General features: G+C 30.5%; 1 protein-coding gene across 3 annotated transcripts in view; it reads right to left on the reverse strand.

Annotated features, from left to right (window-relative positions):
- Positions 1 to 5,762: 5,762 nt before the first annotated feature.
- The window catches only part of LOC117171948 (zeta-sarcoglycan), a 652,034-nt gene continuing 635,467 nt past the window's right edge, over positions 5,763 to 22,329 (reverse strand). For all 3 annotated transcript variants that reach the window (XM_033359627.1, XM_033359628.1, XM_033359629.1), the window contains 3 exons: positions 17,884 to 18,073; positions 13,392 to 13,584; positions 5,763 to 6,834 (listed from right to left, as the gene is read on the reverse strand). In XM_033359627.1, the coding sequence (XP_033215518.1) occupies positions 6,489 to 6,834; positions 13,392 to 13,584; positions 17,884 to 18,073 (729 nt within the window). In that variant the 3' untranslated portion in view covers positions 5,763 to 6,488. The remainder of the gene's footprint in view (positions 6,835 to 13,391; positions 13,585 to 17,883; positions 18,074 to 22,329) is intronic.

Here is a 22,329-nt window from a genome sequence, read left to right on the forward strand (position 1 = left end):
CACTTAATGGATTTTGCTGTAATTTTACCCTGTGAAACTCCAGTCGGAATGGCGACGCACATCTAACGAACTCTCCTTTCAAGTGGCGCGGACTTTTAATCTTAAGACTAGAAGTTTACGCAGTTGCATACGCGTCTAACCAAGTACCTGTTGCATTTCAGGATGTCGGAAGGCGTCGAATAAAGAGTAAGTATTAAATTTTTCGAAAAACTGGGCTATTTCTGTTCGACAACCACCGCCATGATTCGGAAAGTGTATGGTGATAAGTCTGTGCATGATAATTAAATTAAAGAGCGGCTTAGGAGAGTTGAAAGTGGTCGCACTTTATTAGAAACTCATAAAAACATCAAGGCAAGGCTTACAGTTTTCTTCGACAGGGAACGTATTGTGCATCATGAATATGCTCCTTAAGGTTACACAGTAAACATAGAGTATTACCAAAACGTTCTGAGTTTGTTACTTGACGCAGTAAGAAGGAAACGGCCTGATTTGTGGAAAAAAGCACCTGTTTCCTTCACTACGACCAAGCGTCTACCCTATATTAGCAGCTTATTCAGCAATTTCTGGTAAAACGGCCTCACATAACTTCAGACATCCCCAGACATGCATGAACTACCTTCTTCTGATTTCTGGCTGTTTCCCCCATTGAATTGTCCTCTAAAAGTAATGCTATTTCAAGACAAAGATGAAATAAAACACAATGTGAAGAATTATCTGTTAGTTATCCCGGAAGGTGTTTTCACGAAACTCCCTCTTTTTCTCGATTTTATACCTAAAATTGAACTGAATAAACCAAATGCAAATATAAAACTATTCTTGATTGAAAGATATTTTTGTTTGTTTGTTGAAAAGTCTAGGATTATATGGTTTATTTGTTTGGTTGCAATTTTTTTTCATTGTTGATTGAATTTTTTTGTTGCAAAGTAAAATTTGTAGCTGCAAATTCAACTCTTTGGTTAAATTTTGAACTCTTCCCTGAAAATTCATTTTTTTAAGCATCATTTTAATCGAAAATTTATCTTCTTTCTGAAAAATTTAACTGTTTTTCTGAAAAATTAGTTGTATTTTTTTGGTGGAGAAATATTATTTTCCACATGAAATGTAAATATATTTTCTGTGAAAAATTCACATTTTCTGTTTAAAAATTCATGTATTTTGTTAAAAATTCCTCTTCTTTGGTGGAAAATGCATCTTCTTGGTTTAAAATTCATCCTGTTGGGCTAGAAATAAAACTGCTCATATGAAAATAAATCTGGTAAGATTCTACCACTGCGTTACAAATTCTTATGTTTTGGTTGAATTCAACTATTTTTGATTAAAAATTAAAATTTTTTTGTGTTTAAATATTAACTATTACAAGTTACTAGGTTACTAGGTTTCAAGTTCAATTACTTTGTAAAAAAAGTTTTTTTGTTTTTGAAGACTCATCATTTCCATTAAAAATTCAACAATTTGGTCGTACATTAACTTCATTGTTAAAAATTTAGCTGTTTTGTAGAAAACGCGTCTTTTTGGCTTAAAAAGCCAACAGCTTAGTATAAAATTAAACTGTTTGGTTAAAAATTAACTTTGTATCGTAAATTCATATCATAGATTGAAAATGAAACTGCTTTGGTATCTAACTATTTGTTTGAAATATCATGAATGTATTTTGTTGAAAATTCGTCTTTTGGTAGTATGTTAATCTTCTTGGTAGAAAATAATTCTTCTTTGTTAGAAATTCCTCTCGTAGATTAAAAATTCAGCAAATTGTTAAAAAATTGAACTATTTTGTTAAAAACTTAATTATTTTGTTGAAAATTCATCTATTTTGGTGAAGTTGTTTTTTGTAAACGAGAAATCAACTTTTTTATTGAAAATTTGTCCTTTTGGGTTGAAAATTCATCTCTCATGGTAGAAAAGTCATCTTTATTCGCTAAAAAATCATCTCTCTGGGCTGAAAGTGCCCTTATTTGTCAAGAATTTAACTCTTCGGCTTAAAAATTCAACTGCCTTCTAAAAATTTCTTGTGTCGATAGTATTAGTTTTTAATGTATCGACATGAAGTTTTAATCTGCATCTGGTTTTGGTAGAAAATTAATATTTCTTATTCAAAACTTCAATTATTTGGTTGAAAAATTATCTTTGTAAGTAGAAAATTTAAGACATTAGTTAAAAATTCAAATATTTTATTAAAAATGTAAGTATTTTATTACAAAACTCATGATTCAAGGTCCAAAATTCAACTGCTTGCTGAATTTTTGTTAAGAAGCATCAAGGAAAATTCAGAAAATTTTGAAAATAAAGTTTTCGACTACTCTGGTAATGAGAATGATAACGCTAAAAAAAAGGTTTTGAATTTTTTAAATACAGTGAGGATGCAGAAAAAATAAAGGTTTGAGCGAAAAAGTACTTTCGTGACCTTCTTGTTATTTTTGCATAACTCGTATAATTTTTGGTCACGTATGCTGTTTGCTTGTATCCAACAGATCCAACGAAGCTCCGAAAAATCTTGGTTAGAAAATGTAAATCCTTAACGCTACAACACAAGAATATTAATTTTTTTTATTAAATTTCTCTCTTACCTCTAAATTAAAGCTTACATGTATATATAAAGTACCAAAGGCTATACGCAGTTCCGATTTGATAAAAAGAATAACACCTTCCGAAGAATTAAAAATTTTCCGATACAATAATACTTCTTTAATCGAGATCGATCACCTACATTTCATAGTTATACCCTTCTCTCTCAGGAACGACTAAAGAATATATTTCATCCACAGCGAATATTTTTTATTCAGCCATTGCTAATTCGAGCTGGGCGGTGGCGTCCCTCCACCGACTCCTTAAATTGCTCCCTTACTCTTATGCCTGGCCGCACTTTGTTTCCCTTGGATGCAATTTTAATCTCGAATTCCGAGAAAATTACCTCCCCGTCAGACCCCCTTAAGCGGCTACTAGGTGAGATTGCCTCTGCTCGCTGTCAAGCCGCTTGACGTATAAGGGTAAGGCGTTCAACTTTTCGCTAAAGTGCTCTGCTTTCGCCTTCTCGCTTCCTCTCGTCCCTCTGCCTTATTTTTCCAGTCTACCTTCTTGGCCTTTCTACTGTGGCTTATTACGACTTACCTGGATACTTCAACTCCGAAGAAACTACCTCGAACTTTGAGACAACATACTTCTTGAAGCCACTTTGACTTTGAGACATTTCAATTTTTTAAGGATTCCCAGGTGGAGGCAGAAAAATCTTACAGGTTCATTCTGTATTTCCTTGACGCGTATTTTATATTTTGACAACTACCTTAAGGAAGAACGCCCTCTACACGTGAACACGCCCCAAACCACGCTCATAGCCGGAAATTTTTGTCATTTAGATACTTTAATAACTACGCCTATTGATCACATCAATTACTGATGTTAGCACACATGCACATTAACAATTTTAGATGATCAAGCCTACTTAAAACTACTATATATCAGACCCTGATAACCATTCGCAATTGAACAACCTATAATCTAATAACCATGTCTACAGGGTTCACAGTTTTTATCCTACTCACCTCTTTTTTTCTTTTCGCTTCCTTTCCTCCCTTTGACTTTTTCCCAGTCTACCCCTTCTTGGATTTTTGTACTATGGCTTATTACAACTTACCTGAATACTTTAATCCCGAAGAAACTGTTTCGAACTCCGATCAAATATGCTTCTTTAAGGCACTTTACCTTTCAGACATTTCAATTTTTTAAGGATCCCAGGTGGAGGCAGAAAAACCTTATAGGGTCATTCTGTATGTCCTTGACGCGGCAACTCTATGTTGAAAACTACGTTCGGGAAGAACACCCTCTAAATGAGAACATGCCCCAAGCCACGTCCATTGATTGCAATTTTCGAAATTCAGGTATATCAATAACCACGCCCATTAATCACAGTTTCCCCCCTATTTCTCTCTTTAGCTTTTCACTTCCTCTCAGGCTTCTGACTTTATTTGCAGACTATCTTCTTTGCCCTTTCTATTGTGGCGTGTTGACGCGTTGTCATTTCCATGCTGGCTACTAGCTTCACGAAGAATGCCATCTGAATGTGAACACGCCTCAAACCACGCCTATTTATTGCTTTTCTCGTTACTCAGAGGACAGAGGTTATTTCATCGCGGTACTTACATTTATCCTCATTTCATGAAACAGTAATTTCTAAAAAGTCAATGATTCTTTTTTAAGAATCAAAAAATTCAAAAATTGAACTAAAAAAAGTGAATTATTTCGTTAAAAATTCACCACTTTTGGTCGGATATTAAATTCTTGTTGTCAAAAACTCGTCTATTTGGATAGAAAATTCCTCCTTATATAAGATGGAAATTTATCCTCTATAGTTGAAAAATTATATTTTTGGCTGTAAGTGGGTTTTTTTGAATGTAAAAAGTTTATTCTTCGATATGAAAATGTATTGATTCTATTTTTGTTTAAAAGCTAATCCCTCTTATACGGAAATTCAAGTATTTTTAAGTATCATTTTTTTATTGAAAGTTACTTTTCTTTTCGGAAATACTTAATTTCCGGTTTAAAGGGTAACTGTTGTTTAAAGAATCGACTTTATAGCTTCAAAAATTACCTCTTTTGTTAAACATTTTTCTTTTTAGTTAGAAAACTAATCTTGTTTGTCGAAAATTCGACTATTTGGTTAAGAATTTAACTATTTTCTTACAAATTTTTCTTTTGGTAGAAAATTAATTTTGTTAGTTGAAAATTCATCTTTTTAAATTGAAATGGAATTTTTTTTATAATTGAACTTTTTCGGCACAATGCGTCCTTTTGCTCAAAAATTGAACTATTTGGTTGAAAGTTAAACCGTTTGCTGTAAATGCATTTTTTGGTTGAAAAGTTAATTTTTTGTGGGATATTTTACTAATTGTTTGAAAATATTCTAGAAAGTTAAAAATTAAACTGTTTCGCTAAAAATTCATAGCATGGCTGAAAATGACCTAGCAAACGGGAAGGGGGAGCTGGGAAATGTAAGGAGCGTAGTTTGTGTCCAGACGAATTCACACTATCTTTATTTTAAAGAATTTATTCCGAGCAGGTTCAGTTGCTTTAACCACCACGCCTACAAAAATTCATAATTTGCACGCCCCTCAGACAGATCTTACGACAACGCTTAAATATATGTCGTTTAAAAATGATACTAAGCGAACATCAATCAAATAAATTAGTGGCAATGGTTACTAAACATTTCAAGTCGTCACACCCCAAATGTCTACGCCCCCGAGTTTTTGCATTAGTCACGCCCCTCTCCTTCAATAGTTACAAAAATTATCTGAAAGCCCATCCCAATTTTAGCTCACATTTCCACTGATGCGGAAGAAACATTCATCAAATACTTTAATAACAATGGCCACTAGACATTTCAAGTCCACAATGTTTACGAACCCATGTATTCGTTTTGGCTACTCTTTTCCTAAATAGTAACTCACATTTTCTAAAGGCCACGCCCAGTGCCATCTTACACTCCTGCTTTTGCTGTGAAAACGTCAATCAAATTTTTCTAGAGCGGCCCTCACTACATTTTCTATTTACCACGCCCATAATGTTCACGCCCCCTATGTACTGGAATTGGCCACGCCTCCTTAATGACATAGCTATTTCTATTAATAGTATTTCTTCGCCACTTTTTTAAAATAAAAAAACATTTGTTTTATATCTTATCAGCATAATAATGTAGATAAGGGTAAAGCTTAAATGAATAGACAGTATTGTCAAATCTAACGTTCAACGGTAATCGTACGTTTTATTGATATACAAGATATACATCGCGTAGCTACATACATTTTTGAGTAAGGGGCCCTGATAAGAGCTCCTGACTTTAAGGGCGATAACTTTGAAACAAAATTTTTTCACATATGAATTTTAATGAAAAAGTCTTTAAGCACATTTTCATCTTTAACATCCTGTCATTTATTAAATATATCTGTAAGAGTTCAATGTATTAAAATATCAAAAATATCAAAAAAAATTAAATAACTGAAGAGACGAATTGAAGTAGTGACCCTAAATATCATTCATAATTTCAATGACTCAATTACATGCCTATCTTTATATCTTTTACAATATAGCACAAACATTCTGATAGCATTCATCCTTCATAAAATTTAAATACATACACTCAACAAAATCTTAAACACTTTAAAAATAATCTAGTGTAAATAAAAAATCCAATAGTGATTTAAATATACTCTTTCTGATCTGAATTTTCTTACTAGGACCCCTTACCTTATAGATACACGGATTTATCATGTCGTTCAGAAAATATTAAAAATTCTGAACCAATCATGATTTTTCGAGAAGCTGGTGCTTCACGATAACGGAAGTGTTCCTGGAGAAGACCCTCTGTCATCTTAAATGAAACAGGGACTTTTAAATCTCTATTAATCCAGGTTAATTCATTAATTAATTATTTTATTTTGTGGAGTAATTAATTAACCAATTAATCAATATTAATCATTAACTTAATGAGTTCGATATTAGCAGATGGTTTTGTCGGCCTGGCAAACTCCTTCAGGACTAGCGAGAAAAAGTTTGCCACTCGCACAGGCACAGAGTTGGTAGATTGTAGATTCCCGTTGATTCTGGTGCGATGAAGACCGGCTTGAATATTGCTGCTGCTGCTCCCGGGATGAATGTCCTTGAACTGGGACAGCGATTTTCAGACCTTTGAGGAAGATGGATTTTGACTCGAACCTGATTGCACCTTCGATACTTTGAAGCTGCATATCCGAGAGGCAGGTGGCTGATATTTCACCTCCAAAGGATTCCAATACCACCCGCTGCGGTGCCTCAATTTTTAAGGACCTCGTCACCGATTCTAACCTGTGGACGGAAAAAAGGTTTAATGTTAAACAGGCAGATCAACCGAAATTTTTACTAAAAATACTATACAATTTAAATTTTTTATTCATCATTGATTAGCTAAGATAGCGAGCTATGAGCACTTATTACGCATTTCTAACTTTTATTTCCTATTTTTCAAATTTAAATATATTCTTCAGTTTAAAGTAATATTAATTTTCTAGTTAATTTTGTAGTCCCGGACAGAAAAAATTATATTAACTTTTTTCAAACTTTAGACCAGAAAAAATTATAGTTTCGTTTAGGTGTCCTTCCGTCCGTGTAGTCGAATGAGTTTTTTCCGCATTTTTATTCTTGTAAACATCAAAATACAAGCTCTCAATCCTAAGTTTTTCAAATTGAAGAAATAACAAATTCCTAAATTTGGATGATATTAAGGATTAAAAGTTAAGTTTTCGATTCTAAATCTTCCAAATTGAAGGAATTTGGAATGTTAATCATGAAATTGACAAATTTTTTTATTGTCAATTTTTGAAATTAAAAAAGCTTTAATTTCAAAGATGTACAATATAATTGTTGTGCAAATTGTAAAATTGGCAATAGAAAATTCATTAATTCTTACGATTTTTAATGGAAAATTCTTTGTTTTTAAATATTTATAATGAAAAACTCTCTAATTTTATAAATGTGTTAAAAAAATTTAATTTCGATGATTTTAGAAGACAAAATTCAAGTTCCTAATTTTGAATGTTGCAAGTTCCAAAAATTATAAATGTATAAAATAAAAATAATTGCAAAAATATTCAACTTTCAAGATTCATATGTTACAGCTATATAATTTTGAACGTTTCTTTTTAGTATAGTTATATTTTACCATGCTTTTGACAATTTTTATAAACAAATTCAGAGTTTGTACATTTTCTAATGAATAGGTTCAGTTTTTTATGGAATCAACTCAAGAGTATATTTCGGATGAATCTCTCCAATAATACCTTACAAATCAAAAAGAACTATCAATTATATAAACAATTTTTAAAAACAAATTCAGAATCAGGCTATTTTACCAAAAGTCCGGTTCCTTTTTTTACGGCATCAATTACGAATTTCTTTCTGATAACTCTTTGTTACGATATTTTTCAAACTAAACTCAATGTCTTTGCGGTACATTTTCGGTATGATACTTTTCAAATTGGTGCAGTGGGACAAAGAAGTTGTCCGCAATGCGATAACTTTTTATTTGCTAATTAATTGTTATATTATTGCATAAGGTGAGATGCCGTATTTCCCTAGGGTTATAATTAATCAAATTAAAAAAAATAATGTTAATTAAATTTATGTAAGGTTTATAAAAAACAATGACAAATAAAAGTAGATTTTATTGAAAGGCCATATTTAAAAAAAACAATTCTTGAAACGAAAAATATGATTCTGTTGGTTAGGATTGCTTAAAATTATTACTTTATTTTATAATACATCGTATTATAAAAATTAATTCATTAATTTTTTTTCTTACAAAAATCGCCCTATCAGAGTCAGAGATTCACCAAGATTCAATTATTGAAACTCTTTAACAGGGCTTGAAAAATATGACCTCGGGAACTTCTGAATCAAAAATTGCAGATACTTTTTCCTCACAGTTGAACTCGACGGTAGGCAGGTGAAGAATTTTGTCGATTTGACGTGGTCTGCCTTTGGGATATTTTACTCGAGTTAGTTGTAGAAAATTGGAAATTTGGTCGAAAGCATCACTATATTCGTTTTAAAATTACAATCCGTATCGAATGAACAATAACGGGTATAAAGAACAGATGGAACAGACGAAAAAGAATAACTGAAAGGATTATAATATTCTCGAAACAGGATTCAATCTGATATCTCCAGAGAACAACCGCCTGTTTAAAAAAATATTTATTGTATTTTGGTTTAGTTATTTAGAAATTAAGATGTTTAGACCATGGAATTTATCAGGATGGCCATCGACGAGGAAAAACCTGTAAATCAGGGAAAATTTAGGGAATTATATTGGTCAAGAAAAGTCAGTGTTTTGACCAAAATCTTGCAAAACTCAGGCAATTTCGATAAGAGGCGCTTTAAATAACATTCAACGATAATAAAATTGAAAATTTTCGACTGTAATTTTAAATTTTCTTATTCCGTTTATTACAGATTAAAATTGAGAAAATTAGGATTCAAGCTTTTTAATATCGATGGTCCGGAAAAATAAAAAATCATAAGGGAAAACAGGTGGAATCTTAAAAATCAAGTTTTGCGACCATTCTGATATGATATTCTTATCAGTAATGTATTTGTCTTGTATTTATATTTTTTTGCTGCTTTTACTTCTTCCTGTAGATTTTATTTTCAGCTGAAAATTTAACAATTTAGTTAAAAAGTAATCATTTTGGTAGAAAATTCGATTTTTTTTGTTGAAAATTCGCCTTTTTGGGTCGGAGATTCAACTGTTAGGCAAAAAATGAAATCTTGTTTAGTTGAAAATTAAACTACTTGATTTAAAAGATTTTGTCGATGAGCCATCATTTAGTTGGAAATTAATGTCTTTGGTTAAAAATTAATTTTTTTGGCTAAAAATTAATTTTTTTTTTTAACTGAAGATTTAACTATTCCAGTTCAAGATTCATCATTTTAGTTTAAAATTCATCTTGTTAGTTGAGGAGAGTTGAACTATTTATTTAAAAATTGATATTTTCAAATTCAACATACTCAATTATTAATTAAAAAAGATAATTTGAACTACTGTATTAAAAATTAATTTTGTTGTAAGGGTTCATCGCTTTGGTAAAAAATGTAATTAGTTTGTTAAACAATTATTTTTTTGTATGCGTAAAATTAGTTGTTTTAACTACAAATGTAACTAATCTATTATTGGTTATAAAAAAATTTTTTTAATAACAATTCTTTCTTGTAGAAAACTAATCTTCTTGGTTCAAAATTTCGTCTTTTTCGGTTAAAATTGCCATTGGTTGGAAAATTTATCATTTTGGTTGAAACTTCTTTATTTTTGTTAGCAATTCTTTTTCTTGATTGACAATTAATTTTTTACTAGAAATTTAACTTTTTAATTTTTAGGTAAAACTTCTTTTATTTAGTTTTAAATTTAACTATTTGTTTCAAAGTACACGTATATTGGTGAACATTTAATATTATTTGTAGAAGATTAATCTTTGCAGGCTGAACAATTTTTTTTAATTTGATTTTTGTTGATAAAATAAATAAATATGAAACTTTTAAGTTTTAGCATGAAATTGTTTTATTCGATTTATGAAATTTTCTGTGTTAAAAGTACGACAATATTAAAAGACTGGTCTTTAATATTAATAATCAGAATATCCATTCGAGGTAAAATCAGATTCTGTGACCTGAGAACAAATAAATAACCTATTATAAGTTTGATTTTAAAGTTATGTAAATATAATTTTCTTAAGATTTTTGAGAAAGTTAAAAAAGATTTTTGAAGATTTCAGAAATATCGAAAAAGGAATCTAGATAATAAAAAAAAATTACTTCACATGATTGAACAAAATATTAGAAAACATTCGAGTCAGCTTAAAAGATATTTACGACTTTTAGAAATTTGAAAAAAAATTTGATATATTTTCGAAAATATTTCCGAGGTTTAAACTATTTCAAATCACTACAATATCATGTAAATTTCTAAATATTTTTAAGACTTACTAAAAATTTTCTTAGAATTCTAAAAAATTTAAATCTTCAAATTTTTTATTTCCTAATATTAAAAAATGTACATTTTTTAAAACTTTTTGCAAACCTTATTAATTTGGAAGTTAAATTTAAATCTTTTTGAAGCTTTTAAATATATCACAAGTTTGGTTGAATATATCATAAAACTTTGTAATATCTTTAATTGAAAATTTGGCTTTAAAATCGTTTAAATTTTTTTGAGGAAATCATTTGAGGTGTTTTTAAATCTTTATCAATTTTATCTAAAAATTTACTTGTCAAAATAAAAAGTTTGCATTAATTTTCTCAGGGATTTTTAGAAGTTTTTCTGATGCTCTTGGAACTGTTCAAAACACCAACAACAATAGTTTTGAGATAGTTTCGAGATATTAATCAAAAATAGCGCCATGCACTTTCTAATAATTGCATCAGATATGATAGAATCAAATTATGCCTCGCAAATATTCTACCAAATTGATCTTTTCTCATTCCCAAGTTGACTACAATTCCCTGTGTCTTACGATCTTTTACAATAATCGATTCAAACGGTAACAAGAAGTTGAATAGAAAACGAAGCCGCAACATCGTTTCTACGACTTGCGCTTCGTTGCTTTTCCTCTTCGCGGTATTTCATATCTGGCGCGAATCCAATCCTATGAATATAATTTTCCGCGCGAGCAAAGTTTTATTGTAATCGTAAATCCGTCTGTAAATTGCCCAGCGCTATCAATAACCGCGATGGCAGTACGACTGCAAGCTATACGGATAATACTTCCCGCTGGTTGCCCGAGGTGAAGTTACTTAGAGGGAAGGGAAAGAAAAAGAATTGAGAGTGAAAAGAGACTGAACAGAAGGAAAAGGAGAGCAAGGAGTCACCATTTTCGGTTGAACGATTTCCGGATAGACTCAATAGCTCCTAGGTCAAACTTTCCGACAAAAAGTTGGAAAATTCTGCTCCTCTTTTCTTCTTGTTTTTAAGATTTTTCCCCATTGTTACTTTTTTTACGAGAATATATCTCCCGAAATTTAAAATTTAGATGACGAAAATTTTGAAAGAGCTAAAAGTTTGTGTTTAATGTGAAGGTATATAAATGCATTAAAATTGGTAAATTGAAACCAGTGTTGTGTGACCTACTTTTTTGAGTAACTAGTGACAGTAACGTTACTTAGCAAAAAAAGGTAATTAGTTACTGTCATTTCCTGTAACTGTGACTAGTTACAGTTACAAGATAAAGTGACCTCGCGTTACCTAAAAATTTACTTTTTTCATTTCCTCAGTCAAAAGGACGGATTTTCAACAAAAAAGTTACTTTTGAACCAAATTTGGACTTTTTACTCAAAAAGTTAAATTTTCAACAAAATATATGAATTTTCAGCGACTTGGTTGAATTTTCATACCGAAAATATTAATTTTCGACAAGAAAATTAATTTTTAACTAAATAGTTTAATTTTGTACCATTTTCAAACCAAGAAGACGAATTTTCTACAAAATAGATCAAATTCCAACAAAAAAGTTAATTTTCAGAAGATTTTTACTTTCTACAAAAATACCTACATTTTTAAGAAAATGCATGAATTACCAACCAACAATAGATAAATTCAACCAAAACAAACTATTTTTCAACAAAATAGCTGCATCTTTAACCAAATTAGGATAATTTTCTATCAAAATAGTTGAATTTTCAATTAAAAAAATTAAATTCGTTTACCAAAAGAAATAAATTTTCAAACAGAAAAGCTCCATTTTAAAGCAAGGAAGAAAAAATCTTTTAAATTCTTAAATTTTCATGTCAAGAAAACGAACTTTCCACAAAAAAGTTGTTTTTTCAAATTGAAAATATAAATTTTCAACAGAAGAGTTACATTTCAATCAAATATATAGTTCAAATTTTAATTAAATGTATGGATTTTCAACAAAAATTGACGAATCGTCAAAGAAAAATATAATAGCTGGTATTATTTCAAACAAAGAAGATTTTAATTTGAAATCGCACCCAGTTGAATTTAACAACAAAAAAACGAATTTTCATAAAAATAGCTGAATAGTTAACCCTATCAGATTATTATTGTACAAAAACAGTTGAATTATTAACCAAGGTAAATTAGACTTTTGTACCAAAAGAGATACATTTCGAAACGAACAAGTTAAATTTGGAAGCAAGGCAGAAAAAATGGCTACTGAATTGTTGCATTTTCAAGCCAAACAATTTTAACAAAAATTAAATTTTAAACTGAGATAAACGAATTATCAACGAGAATGTAATAGTTGACATTATTTTAACCAAAAAATACTTCAATTTAAAATTACAGTTGCATTAAAAAAATAGATGAATTTTCGAGTAAATAGCTGAATCAGCAACTAAAAGAGATTAATTTTCATAAGCTTTTCTTAATAGGGGAGCGTTCACTTATGATGTCACGCACCAAGGGACAGGGGGGGGGGGGTTCTTGTCAAGCGTGACAAATCGCGATATATAGGGGGACGAGTCATTCCCTGCATGATGTGAAGGGGGGGAGGGGTCGAAAGAGCGTGACGTAATATTATAGGTGGGGTCTCATTAGTTTGTAACGAACTTTTTTGTTTTGAAAATTCAACCCTTTTGTTGAAAAGTGATCTACTCGGTTAAACATTCACTTGCTTGTTTGAAGCTTCATAATTTCAGCTTAATGTTCATCTGTTTGGTTGAAAATGTAACTTTTTGGCTTCAAATTTGTTTTTTAGGGTTAAAATTCAAACATTTTATTAGCAAATTCTATTTTTGGTTAAAATGAGCTTTTTTGAAAATTTAACTCTTATGTCGAAAATTCGTCTTTTAAAAACTGCATTGTTGCATTTTTGTGAATTACATTGAAATTTTTATATTTGGCTTCAACTTACCTCAGATTTTGTCCAGATTCTGCACTGACCAGAGGCGTCTGGACGCTTCCTTTGAAGATTGCACCTCCGAGGCCGGTTACCCTCAACGTTTCCGCTCCGACGACGACTCGTTCTCGGTCTGCGGAAAACAAAAGTCCTCCTCGGGGGTCTGTTATTCTGAATCCTCTCGATACGCAATCTACTCTGTCCTCATCTGCAATTCAAATAGTTAGCTTTTAAATTTACCATTGACATTTTCTCGATATTTTATCCATATCTCACCAAAATGAGGGAAACTTTATGCTACGCGTAGTAAAATTTCTGTTCATTTTTATAGCTTTTTTCAATTGTGGAACTGTCACAAAAGTATCGTCGGAGAAGAAAACATAAAAGCGAATGTTTTCATTTTATTTTTCTTACAGAGTTGAAAATTTAAACTCAGAGACAAACTTTTATTTATATCAATCTAACAGTGGAGGTATATTTTTTAAAATATTTTTTTCCAAAAGAATTTTTGAAACTACACTATCATTTGAATTGTACATCCACTCGTTTTTTGATGATTTATTATTAACTCTTAATTTAAATTCTGTTAGAATTCAGAGAATTCAGAGAATCCAGAAAATTCAGCATATTCAGAATATTCAAAATATTCAAAGATTTCAGGGATTTAAAGAATGGAAGATTTAAGGGAATTGATAAATTCAGAGATTTTTCGGATTTGAGAGGACGTATGGATTTTAGAATATTCATGGAATTCTGAGAATTCAAAAAATTTGAGGAATTCACGATGTTCAAGGAATTTATAGGAATTCTGGGAATCCGAAAATTTGAAGTGGCTTGAAATCCTGCGATAAGTCTGCGTTACTTCTGCGACGATGATTTTTTTTATTAATTATGATTAAAATCAATGCGAAACATGTTTAAATGATGTCTGGGATTAAAAATAACTCAAGGCAAACACCTTCATTGATCCAAACTAACCCCAGGGCTGCCACCCGCTCTTGCGCAAAATATTCATTTACATTTGATTGAGAGTACCCACTAAGACCGGCCCTAAAATGCGTCTTTGGACATCCCAAACAACATATCCAAAAATAAAGCATATCGCAGACAGGGAAAACTTTTGGGGTAGAAAAACCGTTAAACTTAACGAAAACTAATTCGGTGAAATTTCCCAAATTACCGGTGCCCATCGACACCGTTCCTAAAATGTGTTTTTTTACACCCCTAACAACATATCCAAAAATGAAGAAAATTGCGGCCAAGGAAAACTGTTCGGGGTAGAAAACCGTCACCGTTAACGAAAAAAATCGTTAAAATTACCTAAATTACAGTACCCATCGACACCGTTTCTAAAATGTGTCTTTTGACAGCCTTAACAACATATCAAAAAATAAAGAAAATCGTAGCTAGGTAAAACTTTTGGGGGTAGAAAAACCGTCACCCTTAACAAAAAAAATCGTTAAAATTGCCCAAATTATCGATCTTAAAGTGTGTCTTTAGACAACCCTAACAACATATCCAAAAATGAAGAAAATCGCAGCCAAGGAAAACTTTTGGGCGTCGAAAAACCGTCACCGTTGACGGACAAAAAATCGTTAAAATTGTCGAAATTACCGGTGACCACCGACACTGGTCCTAAAATGTGTCTTTGAACAGTCCGAACAACATATCAAAAAATAAAGAAAATCGCAGCCAAGGAAAACTTTTATGGGTAGAAAAACTGTCACCGTTAACGAAAAAAAAAAATCGTTGAAATTGTCGAAATTACCGGTGCTCATCGACACCGTCCCTAAAATGTGTTTTTTGACACCCCTAACAACATATCCAAGAATGAAGAAAATCGCGGCCAAGGAAAACTTTTGGGGGTAGAAAAACCGTCACCATCAACGAAAAAAAAATCGTTAAAATTGTCGAAATTACCGGTGCCCATCGACATCGACCCTGAAATATGTTTTTTGACACCCCTAACAACATATCCAAGAATGAAGGAAATCGCGGCCGAGGAAAACTTTTGGGGGTAGAAAAACCGTCACCGTTAACGAAAAAAATCGTTAAAATTACCCAAATTACCAGTGCCCATCGACACAGGTTCTAAAATGTATTTTTGGACACCCCTGATAACATATCCAAAAATAAAGAAAATCGCAGCCCAGGAAAACTTTTAGGGGTAGAAAAACAGTCATCCTTAACGAAAAAAAAACTCGTTAAAATTGCCCAAATTACCGGTGCCCATTGACACCGGTCCTAAAATGTGTATTTGAATAGCCCAAACAACATATCCAAAAAAAAAGAAATTTGCAGATAGGGAAAGCTTTTGGGGTAGAAAAACCATCACCCTTAACGAAAACAAATCGTTAAAATTGCCCAAATTACCGGTGCCCATCGACATCGGTCCTAAAATGTGTCCGGTATCAATGGGTACTCTCAATCAGGATGAATGTAAATGAATACTTTGCGTAAGGGTGGGTGGCAGCCCTTAGGGGTAGTTTGTATCAATGAAGGTGTTTGCTTTAGGTTAGTTTTAACCCCGGACATAATTTAAACTGGTTTGGCACTGATTAGAATCATAATGAATAAAAAAAGTCATCGTCGCAGAAGTAGCGCAGACTTATCGCAGGATTTCAAGCCACTAAAATTAAAGGTATGCTGGGATTTCTGAAAAATCAAGGAATTCTGGGAATATCGGACATTCAAGGAATTGAAGATATCCAAGGATTTCAGGGATACAGAGAATTTTTGGGATTTCAGCGCCTTAAGGGAATTCAGTATATTCCAGGATCGTAAGGCTTTCACAGAATTCAAGGATTTCATGAAATTAAGAGAATTAAAAGAATGCAGGAAATTTCAGGAATACATAGTTTTCAAGAAATTTTGGACACTTAAGAAATTCAGGGAATTTAAAGTATTCAGCGAATATAGGGATTTAAAATAATTCAGAGTTTATAAAAATTAGATAATTTAGGGAATGCAGGAAATTTCGTGTTTTCAAGAAATTCAAGAAGTCTGCTTAATTTTAAGTTTTTAATTTAAAATCACTTAATTTCATACTTTTATTCAAGCAATTGTGGACATTTTATGTTAAAACTAACTAATAAAGTAATAATCGAAATTCGTTGCTTTATTAAACTATGATATATAATTATTTTCAATCTCATTCATGTGGGAAAAAAGTTGTAAAAGATTTTTTAATATCACGGAATAACTCTGTTCTTAAAATGTTTCTACTTTACTATTACTTGCAACTTTTTGATATTTGACAAGAGACGAGAAGAATAAAATATGATACTGGTAGAACCAATTATTGGTAAAGAAAACAAACAAACAAAAAATAACCGTGACGCACTATAAGATTTCTGGAAAATTTTTAAATGATTAATGTTTTATTTTCCAACATTAGTTTTAATCAATGATTTCAAGTTACACTTCGAAAAAGAATCTGGAAGATTTCAAGACAATCTTTTTTATTTTGGAGGCATAAAAATGTTGTTAGCAAAACTTATATTAAAAGATATTTAGAAGTCTTATAAGATTTGAGAAGATGTTAAGAAAATATGTAGAGGATATAAACTGATTAAAAAATATAAAACATAACGTAAGTTTGTTGGATATTTAAAAAAATGTATAAGTTTTCAAAGAAATTTAAAATTGTTTCAGAGAACAAAATAATTTTGTTTTTTGTTGTTGAAAATTTCACTAATTGGTGAAAAGTTAAATTTGTTTGTTATGAATTAATTTTTTATTTGTTAATGATTCGTAATTATAGTTGAAAATTCATCTGTTCGGTTGAAATTTTCTTCCTTTATTTACTGAACCATTTTTTTGGTTGAAAATGTAAGTTTTAGGTAGAAAATGAATCATTTGGTTTAAGAATTACATTTATTAAATAAAAAGTTGTCTTTTTTGGTAGAATTTAACTTTTTTATTCATAATAAAATTTTTTTTCAGGTGAAATATTAGGAACAAAATTTTCGTCAAGAATTTATCCATTTGAATAAAAAATTTAATACTACACTTAGTTTAAAGTTGAATTACTTTGATCAAAATATCTTTTATTTATTAAGGATTCATCTCTTTGGATGAAATTCAACTATTTTTTTTAAATTAATTTTTTAGTGAAAAGTAATTTTTTAAACAAAAATGCAACTATTTTATATCTGGTTGAGAATTTATCTTGCTTAGTTGAAAATACATGTATTTTCTTGAAAGGAAATTCTTCTCTTTTGGTAAAAGTTTAATCGGGTTTCATTATTTTTTGAACTATAATATCATATATAATTATTATTTTTAAACTTAATTATTTGTGAATAAATAACTTTTTTTAAGTGTTATTGCCTCCTGAATATTATCTGTAAAATTGTTTGCACTTATATAATTATTTGTTATCTAAGTATAAGTGTTTGCAAAAAAATGTGATTGAAAGAAAATTCAAAAATCGATGCACTCAAATCTCTTTGAAATTTAATTAACTCTCGGTAGTGTATGATATAAATATATATTTTTTTCTTACTGAGTGTGAATCTAGCAAGGACTCGGCCATCGTGTGACCTTGCGGAAGCTGTGAAGTTTCCCCAGGATTCCAGGACTAAATTTCTACCTCTCCTCGACCTTACACTGGATGCTATCAGGGCGTCTAAAATGGCAGCTTGACCTCTTAACTCGATTCCTCCAGGAACGACTTTCAAGGAACCGATACCCTCCTGAAAGAAAGTTTCAAATTAAGTTTACGATCCACAGTTCTTCGTTTTACTCCTTCTACATTCTAGTGCCTCTCGGCATGACTAAGAATAATTTCCCCTAAAGTTTCAACGACTCATATAATCCTGTTCAGAAAGATGAATTAACTTTCCTAAATTATTATTTTCGAGTAAAAATATCAACTGGGTTTTATGCTATTAGATTTTATTTAATGAAAAAATGTAAATGCAGTGTCCGGAAGAAACGCACTATTTGAAAAATTGTTATTGTTTAAGGTTTCGTAGTCCCAGGCAGAAGCCTACTGTCCATCGTACTTTTTCCAAGACGGGGAAGTAAGGTGAACTTCCAACTTCGAACAAGAATTCAGGACAAAAATTATAGCGAAAAAAAGGAGGGTGTTTCGAGAAAATCAACTTTTAATATTTTCACAAATAGGTCAAGAGTTTGAAACGTTTAAAGAAAATAGTAGTATTTTTATTCAAAAAATTGAAATATTTCAAATACTCATAATTTCTCAGAAGTGTTTTTTTGTTGCTTAAAACGACAAAATAGTCATATCTTACTTCCTGTGAACAAACATATTTAAGAGGCAAATGATCCTTTGGCTCCTTTTTAAATCACTTGAATCCTCTTGAATCAATTTAAATTCAATTGAATTTCCCTACATTGACTTAAGATCTCTTGCATTAATTTCAATTCTCTTTTAAGTCTTTTTTTATCTTAAATTGTCATGAATACACTAAATTCACCATTAAGTCAGTTAAAATTACTTATAAATAATTTTTTTCAGGAGAGAGAAATTCAGAAATATAACAGTTTTCAATTCATATAAAATTCATTGGAGGCAATTCATAATATCGCTCGGAGAAACGTGAAGCTTTTAGAACACCTAAATTTCTAATGTGATGTTTCTTGAGTTTAACGATTATTTCATTAACGCCGGTTCAAAATTGAACTCCAGTGAGATGGAATCAGATCTGAGGAATTATGTATTATATCTTGACGAATACAATTTAAGGTTTCGCGAATATTGGCTTCTTATAAAAAGGTAAAAGCTGCTTTTATCTAGTTTTTAAGGCATTCGGCATTCTAAATTAAATTTTAACTTATAATTTTACAAACAGTATCAAGGTAAAAGTCAATTAAGCTAGATTAAGGCATTAGTTTAACTAAAGCCAGGTCTGAAACTGTACAAAAAAAAAAGTGTAAAAGTCAGTATAGGCCTATATTAAATTTCCGATAATTATTCGCGATTATAGAAATTCATTATATAAAATCATTGTATACAAAATAAATATATAACATTCAGAATTAGAGTAAACAATTCCAAAAAACTGAAGAAATAAATATAAAAAGAAGATAAACTACGCATGATAAAGCTGCGAATGCTCAAGTAAAAAAAGATCCATTGGTATCCTAACTGGATCCCAGATAAAATTCCAATAAAGTACAGTAATAGGTATTGCACTCCTTCAAGACTTTTTAAGGGCAAAAGTATCGAAAAAGTCTTACTTATTTTGTTGTTGTTTTAAGTTTAGTAAGACTTTTTTAAAACAAAAATACGAGAAAAGTCCGACCTAATTTTTTCCTTTAAATTCTTGCAAGTCCTAAGTATTTTTTGGGACAAAGTACCACAAAAGTTCCGTTTTAATTTTTTGGAAATTTGCAAATGCTGATGAAATTTATGTCCAAAGAAACTACTAGTGAAATAGGATGGAAGTACTTAAAAAGTTCAAAATATGCCTTATTTCACCATGACTTTTTTAGACAAAAGTGCCAGAACAGTCCCACTTTTTTTCAATTTTACGAGTCCTAAATAATTCAAAAACAGTAATCGAAAAACAGTATCGAAGAGGTATTGAAGAATTTATGGGATGAAAGTACGATAAAACTTCCATTTTCCATTAAATCCGTAAAAAAGTCAGAAATTTGTAGAAATCATTTAAAATCCCTAAAAAATAAAATTGTATCTTTGAAACACACGTTGAAACACGTTAGATCTTCTGAAATTTGCTTAAAATCCTTGAAATCTTTAGAACCTTCTACATAAATCTTTGTTATCCATTCAAATTATTGGAACCTCTTAAAATAGTTTAAACTTTTAAAAAAACTTTAATTTTTTCAAATCTTTCGAATGTTGTATATTTCTTAAAATCTTTTGAACTCGTAAGAATTCATCGAAATAAATATGAATTATTTGAAATCTCTTCAGTATGAATTAAACTGAACTTATTCATTAAAATTTTATAAAAAATACCATTCAAATCACCAGAAATCTTTGTAATCTTAAGAGATTCAATAAAACCCTTGAAATCTTGTGAATTTCCTCAAAAAGCCTCAAAGTGCCTTGGAATTTTTCGAATCGCTAGAAATTCCTAATCATTTAATTTTCTAAATATTTTTAAACTCTTTGGAATTTATTAAAATCGCTTAAAACATCAAAAATATTTTAAATTAACGTAACGAGTTTAAAATAATCAGGGGGCCTGTAACTTCCTTCAAATCTTGTGTTTTTTTTTTAAATCGCGTAAAAACTTTTAAACAAATAAAAAATTCGTTGACCTTTTTTTAAATGTTTGAAATTTCTTACATTTTTTTGAAATATTTTAAGATAAGAAAGTATATAAATGTAAAAATCCATTAGAATAATTAGAAATGATTCAAAATCCTGTGAATATTTAATAGAGTTCTCAGATAAAAAAACGTTATAATACCACGAAATCTTAATAATCTTTGGAATTTCAATAAAATCCCTTGAATCTTGCTAAATTTCTTGAAATACCTTAAAATCTCTTACAATTGAATTTGTTTTTCAAAGGTCTGTAGAAATCCCTTTCAATGGGTCTTACAATCTTTGCAAATGCTACCATTTTATGTCATGCCAGAAATTCATTAAAATAATTGAAGCTGCAATAAATTCATTAAAATCTTGTAAAATTTTTTGATATTTCTTTAAAGCTTCAGAAGTTCTGAAGAGTTCTTTGATAATCCTTAAATTTTTGCTTCCTCGTAGAGAGAAGTTTGTAATAAACTAACTGTTCAAATAAACTTTTTTGACATTCAATATACAACAGTACGAAATATAGTTTCTTTGTTTGCGTCTTCGACACGCAGTAATTGATCTATTGTTGAAATTTTTGTGACCTGCGAGTACCAATTCATGAAGTTTAAAAAAGTGGGTCATTCTGTTAATACGATAAAATATTTTTTGATGTAGAAACTGCATCAATACTGTACTTCGTGTATTTTTTCGCCTCTTCAAAACGCATCGATCGACACATTGTTGCACCTTTTTTTATCCACCGGTACCGATATCTGACATGTTTGTTCGCGTCTTCGAGATATGTCGAAGGATCTATTGACCTACCTTCTATGATTGAACCTTTTTTTAAATTCTTTACTTTGTTTATAAGAGGACCTTTTTATATCAGGAATGTAACAATACTGTATTTGATATGAATGAATGCGTCTTCGAGACGCGTGGAATGATCTATTCACGATCTTTCAACGATCGTTCTTGAATAGTCAATAACGATTTGGAAAGTTAAAAAAAAGTTACATTGTTTCTAACAAAAAATCTTTGGTTTTAATTTGGTATATATAAATACCGTAAATTAATAAGTTATTCATTGTAACATAACACATCGACTGACTTTTTGGTGGACTCTCTGTTTTTTCTGGAAATAAAATTTTGTAACTCCTCTATCTCTCCATCACTTTCTTCAATTTGTTAAGATTAGTTATTTCTATTCTGAGCTTATCCTTACGATTTTTAAATGATTTTTCTAGGATTGCAAAAAATTATCAGAAATTAATTATAGGAAAATTATTATAGGCTAGTACTGAATGATCTATATTTTTTCGCGAGGGTGTAGCGGTCATAACAATGAATTACAAACCTGTTGAACAGTTTTAAAATTCTAGGAAAACCGGTTGACACAATAAATATGTAATGTGTTCTGTTTCTGAAAAATATGTAGAGAGGTTTGTTCTCCATGACTCCATACAATCTCAGGTCTAATCAAGCTGGTTTTAATAACTGTTAATTTTCGGATCCAATAAGCTGGAGAATCGAAATTTTCTCAGGATGTCATGACATTGAAGTAGAGCAGGTTTCGCTTTCATTGGTTCAATGTATATTCTCAAGTAAAATTTCGGATCTGCATACATATGTAGGCAAGAGGGGTTGGTTTGCGTTTATATTGGTTTCCGATGATTGGCCACTCTATCGGAAGCAATTGGCTCACCACATTTGAGT

Source organism: Belonocnema kinseyi, chromosome 4, assembly GCF_010883055.1.
Source record: "Belonocnema kinseyi isolate 2016_QV_RU_SX_M_011 chromosome 4, B_treatae_v1, whole genome shotgun sequence".
In the NCBI taxonomy this organism is placed as follows: Eukaryota; Metazoa; Arthropoda; class Insecta; order Hymenoptera; family Cynipidae; genus Belonocnema; species Belonocnema kinseyi.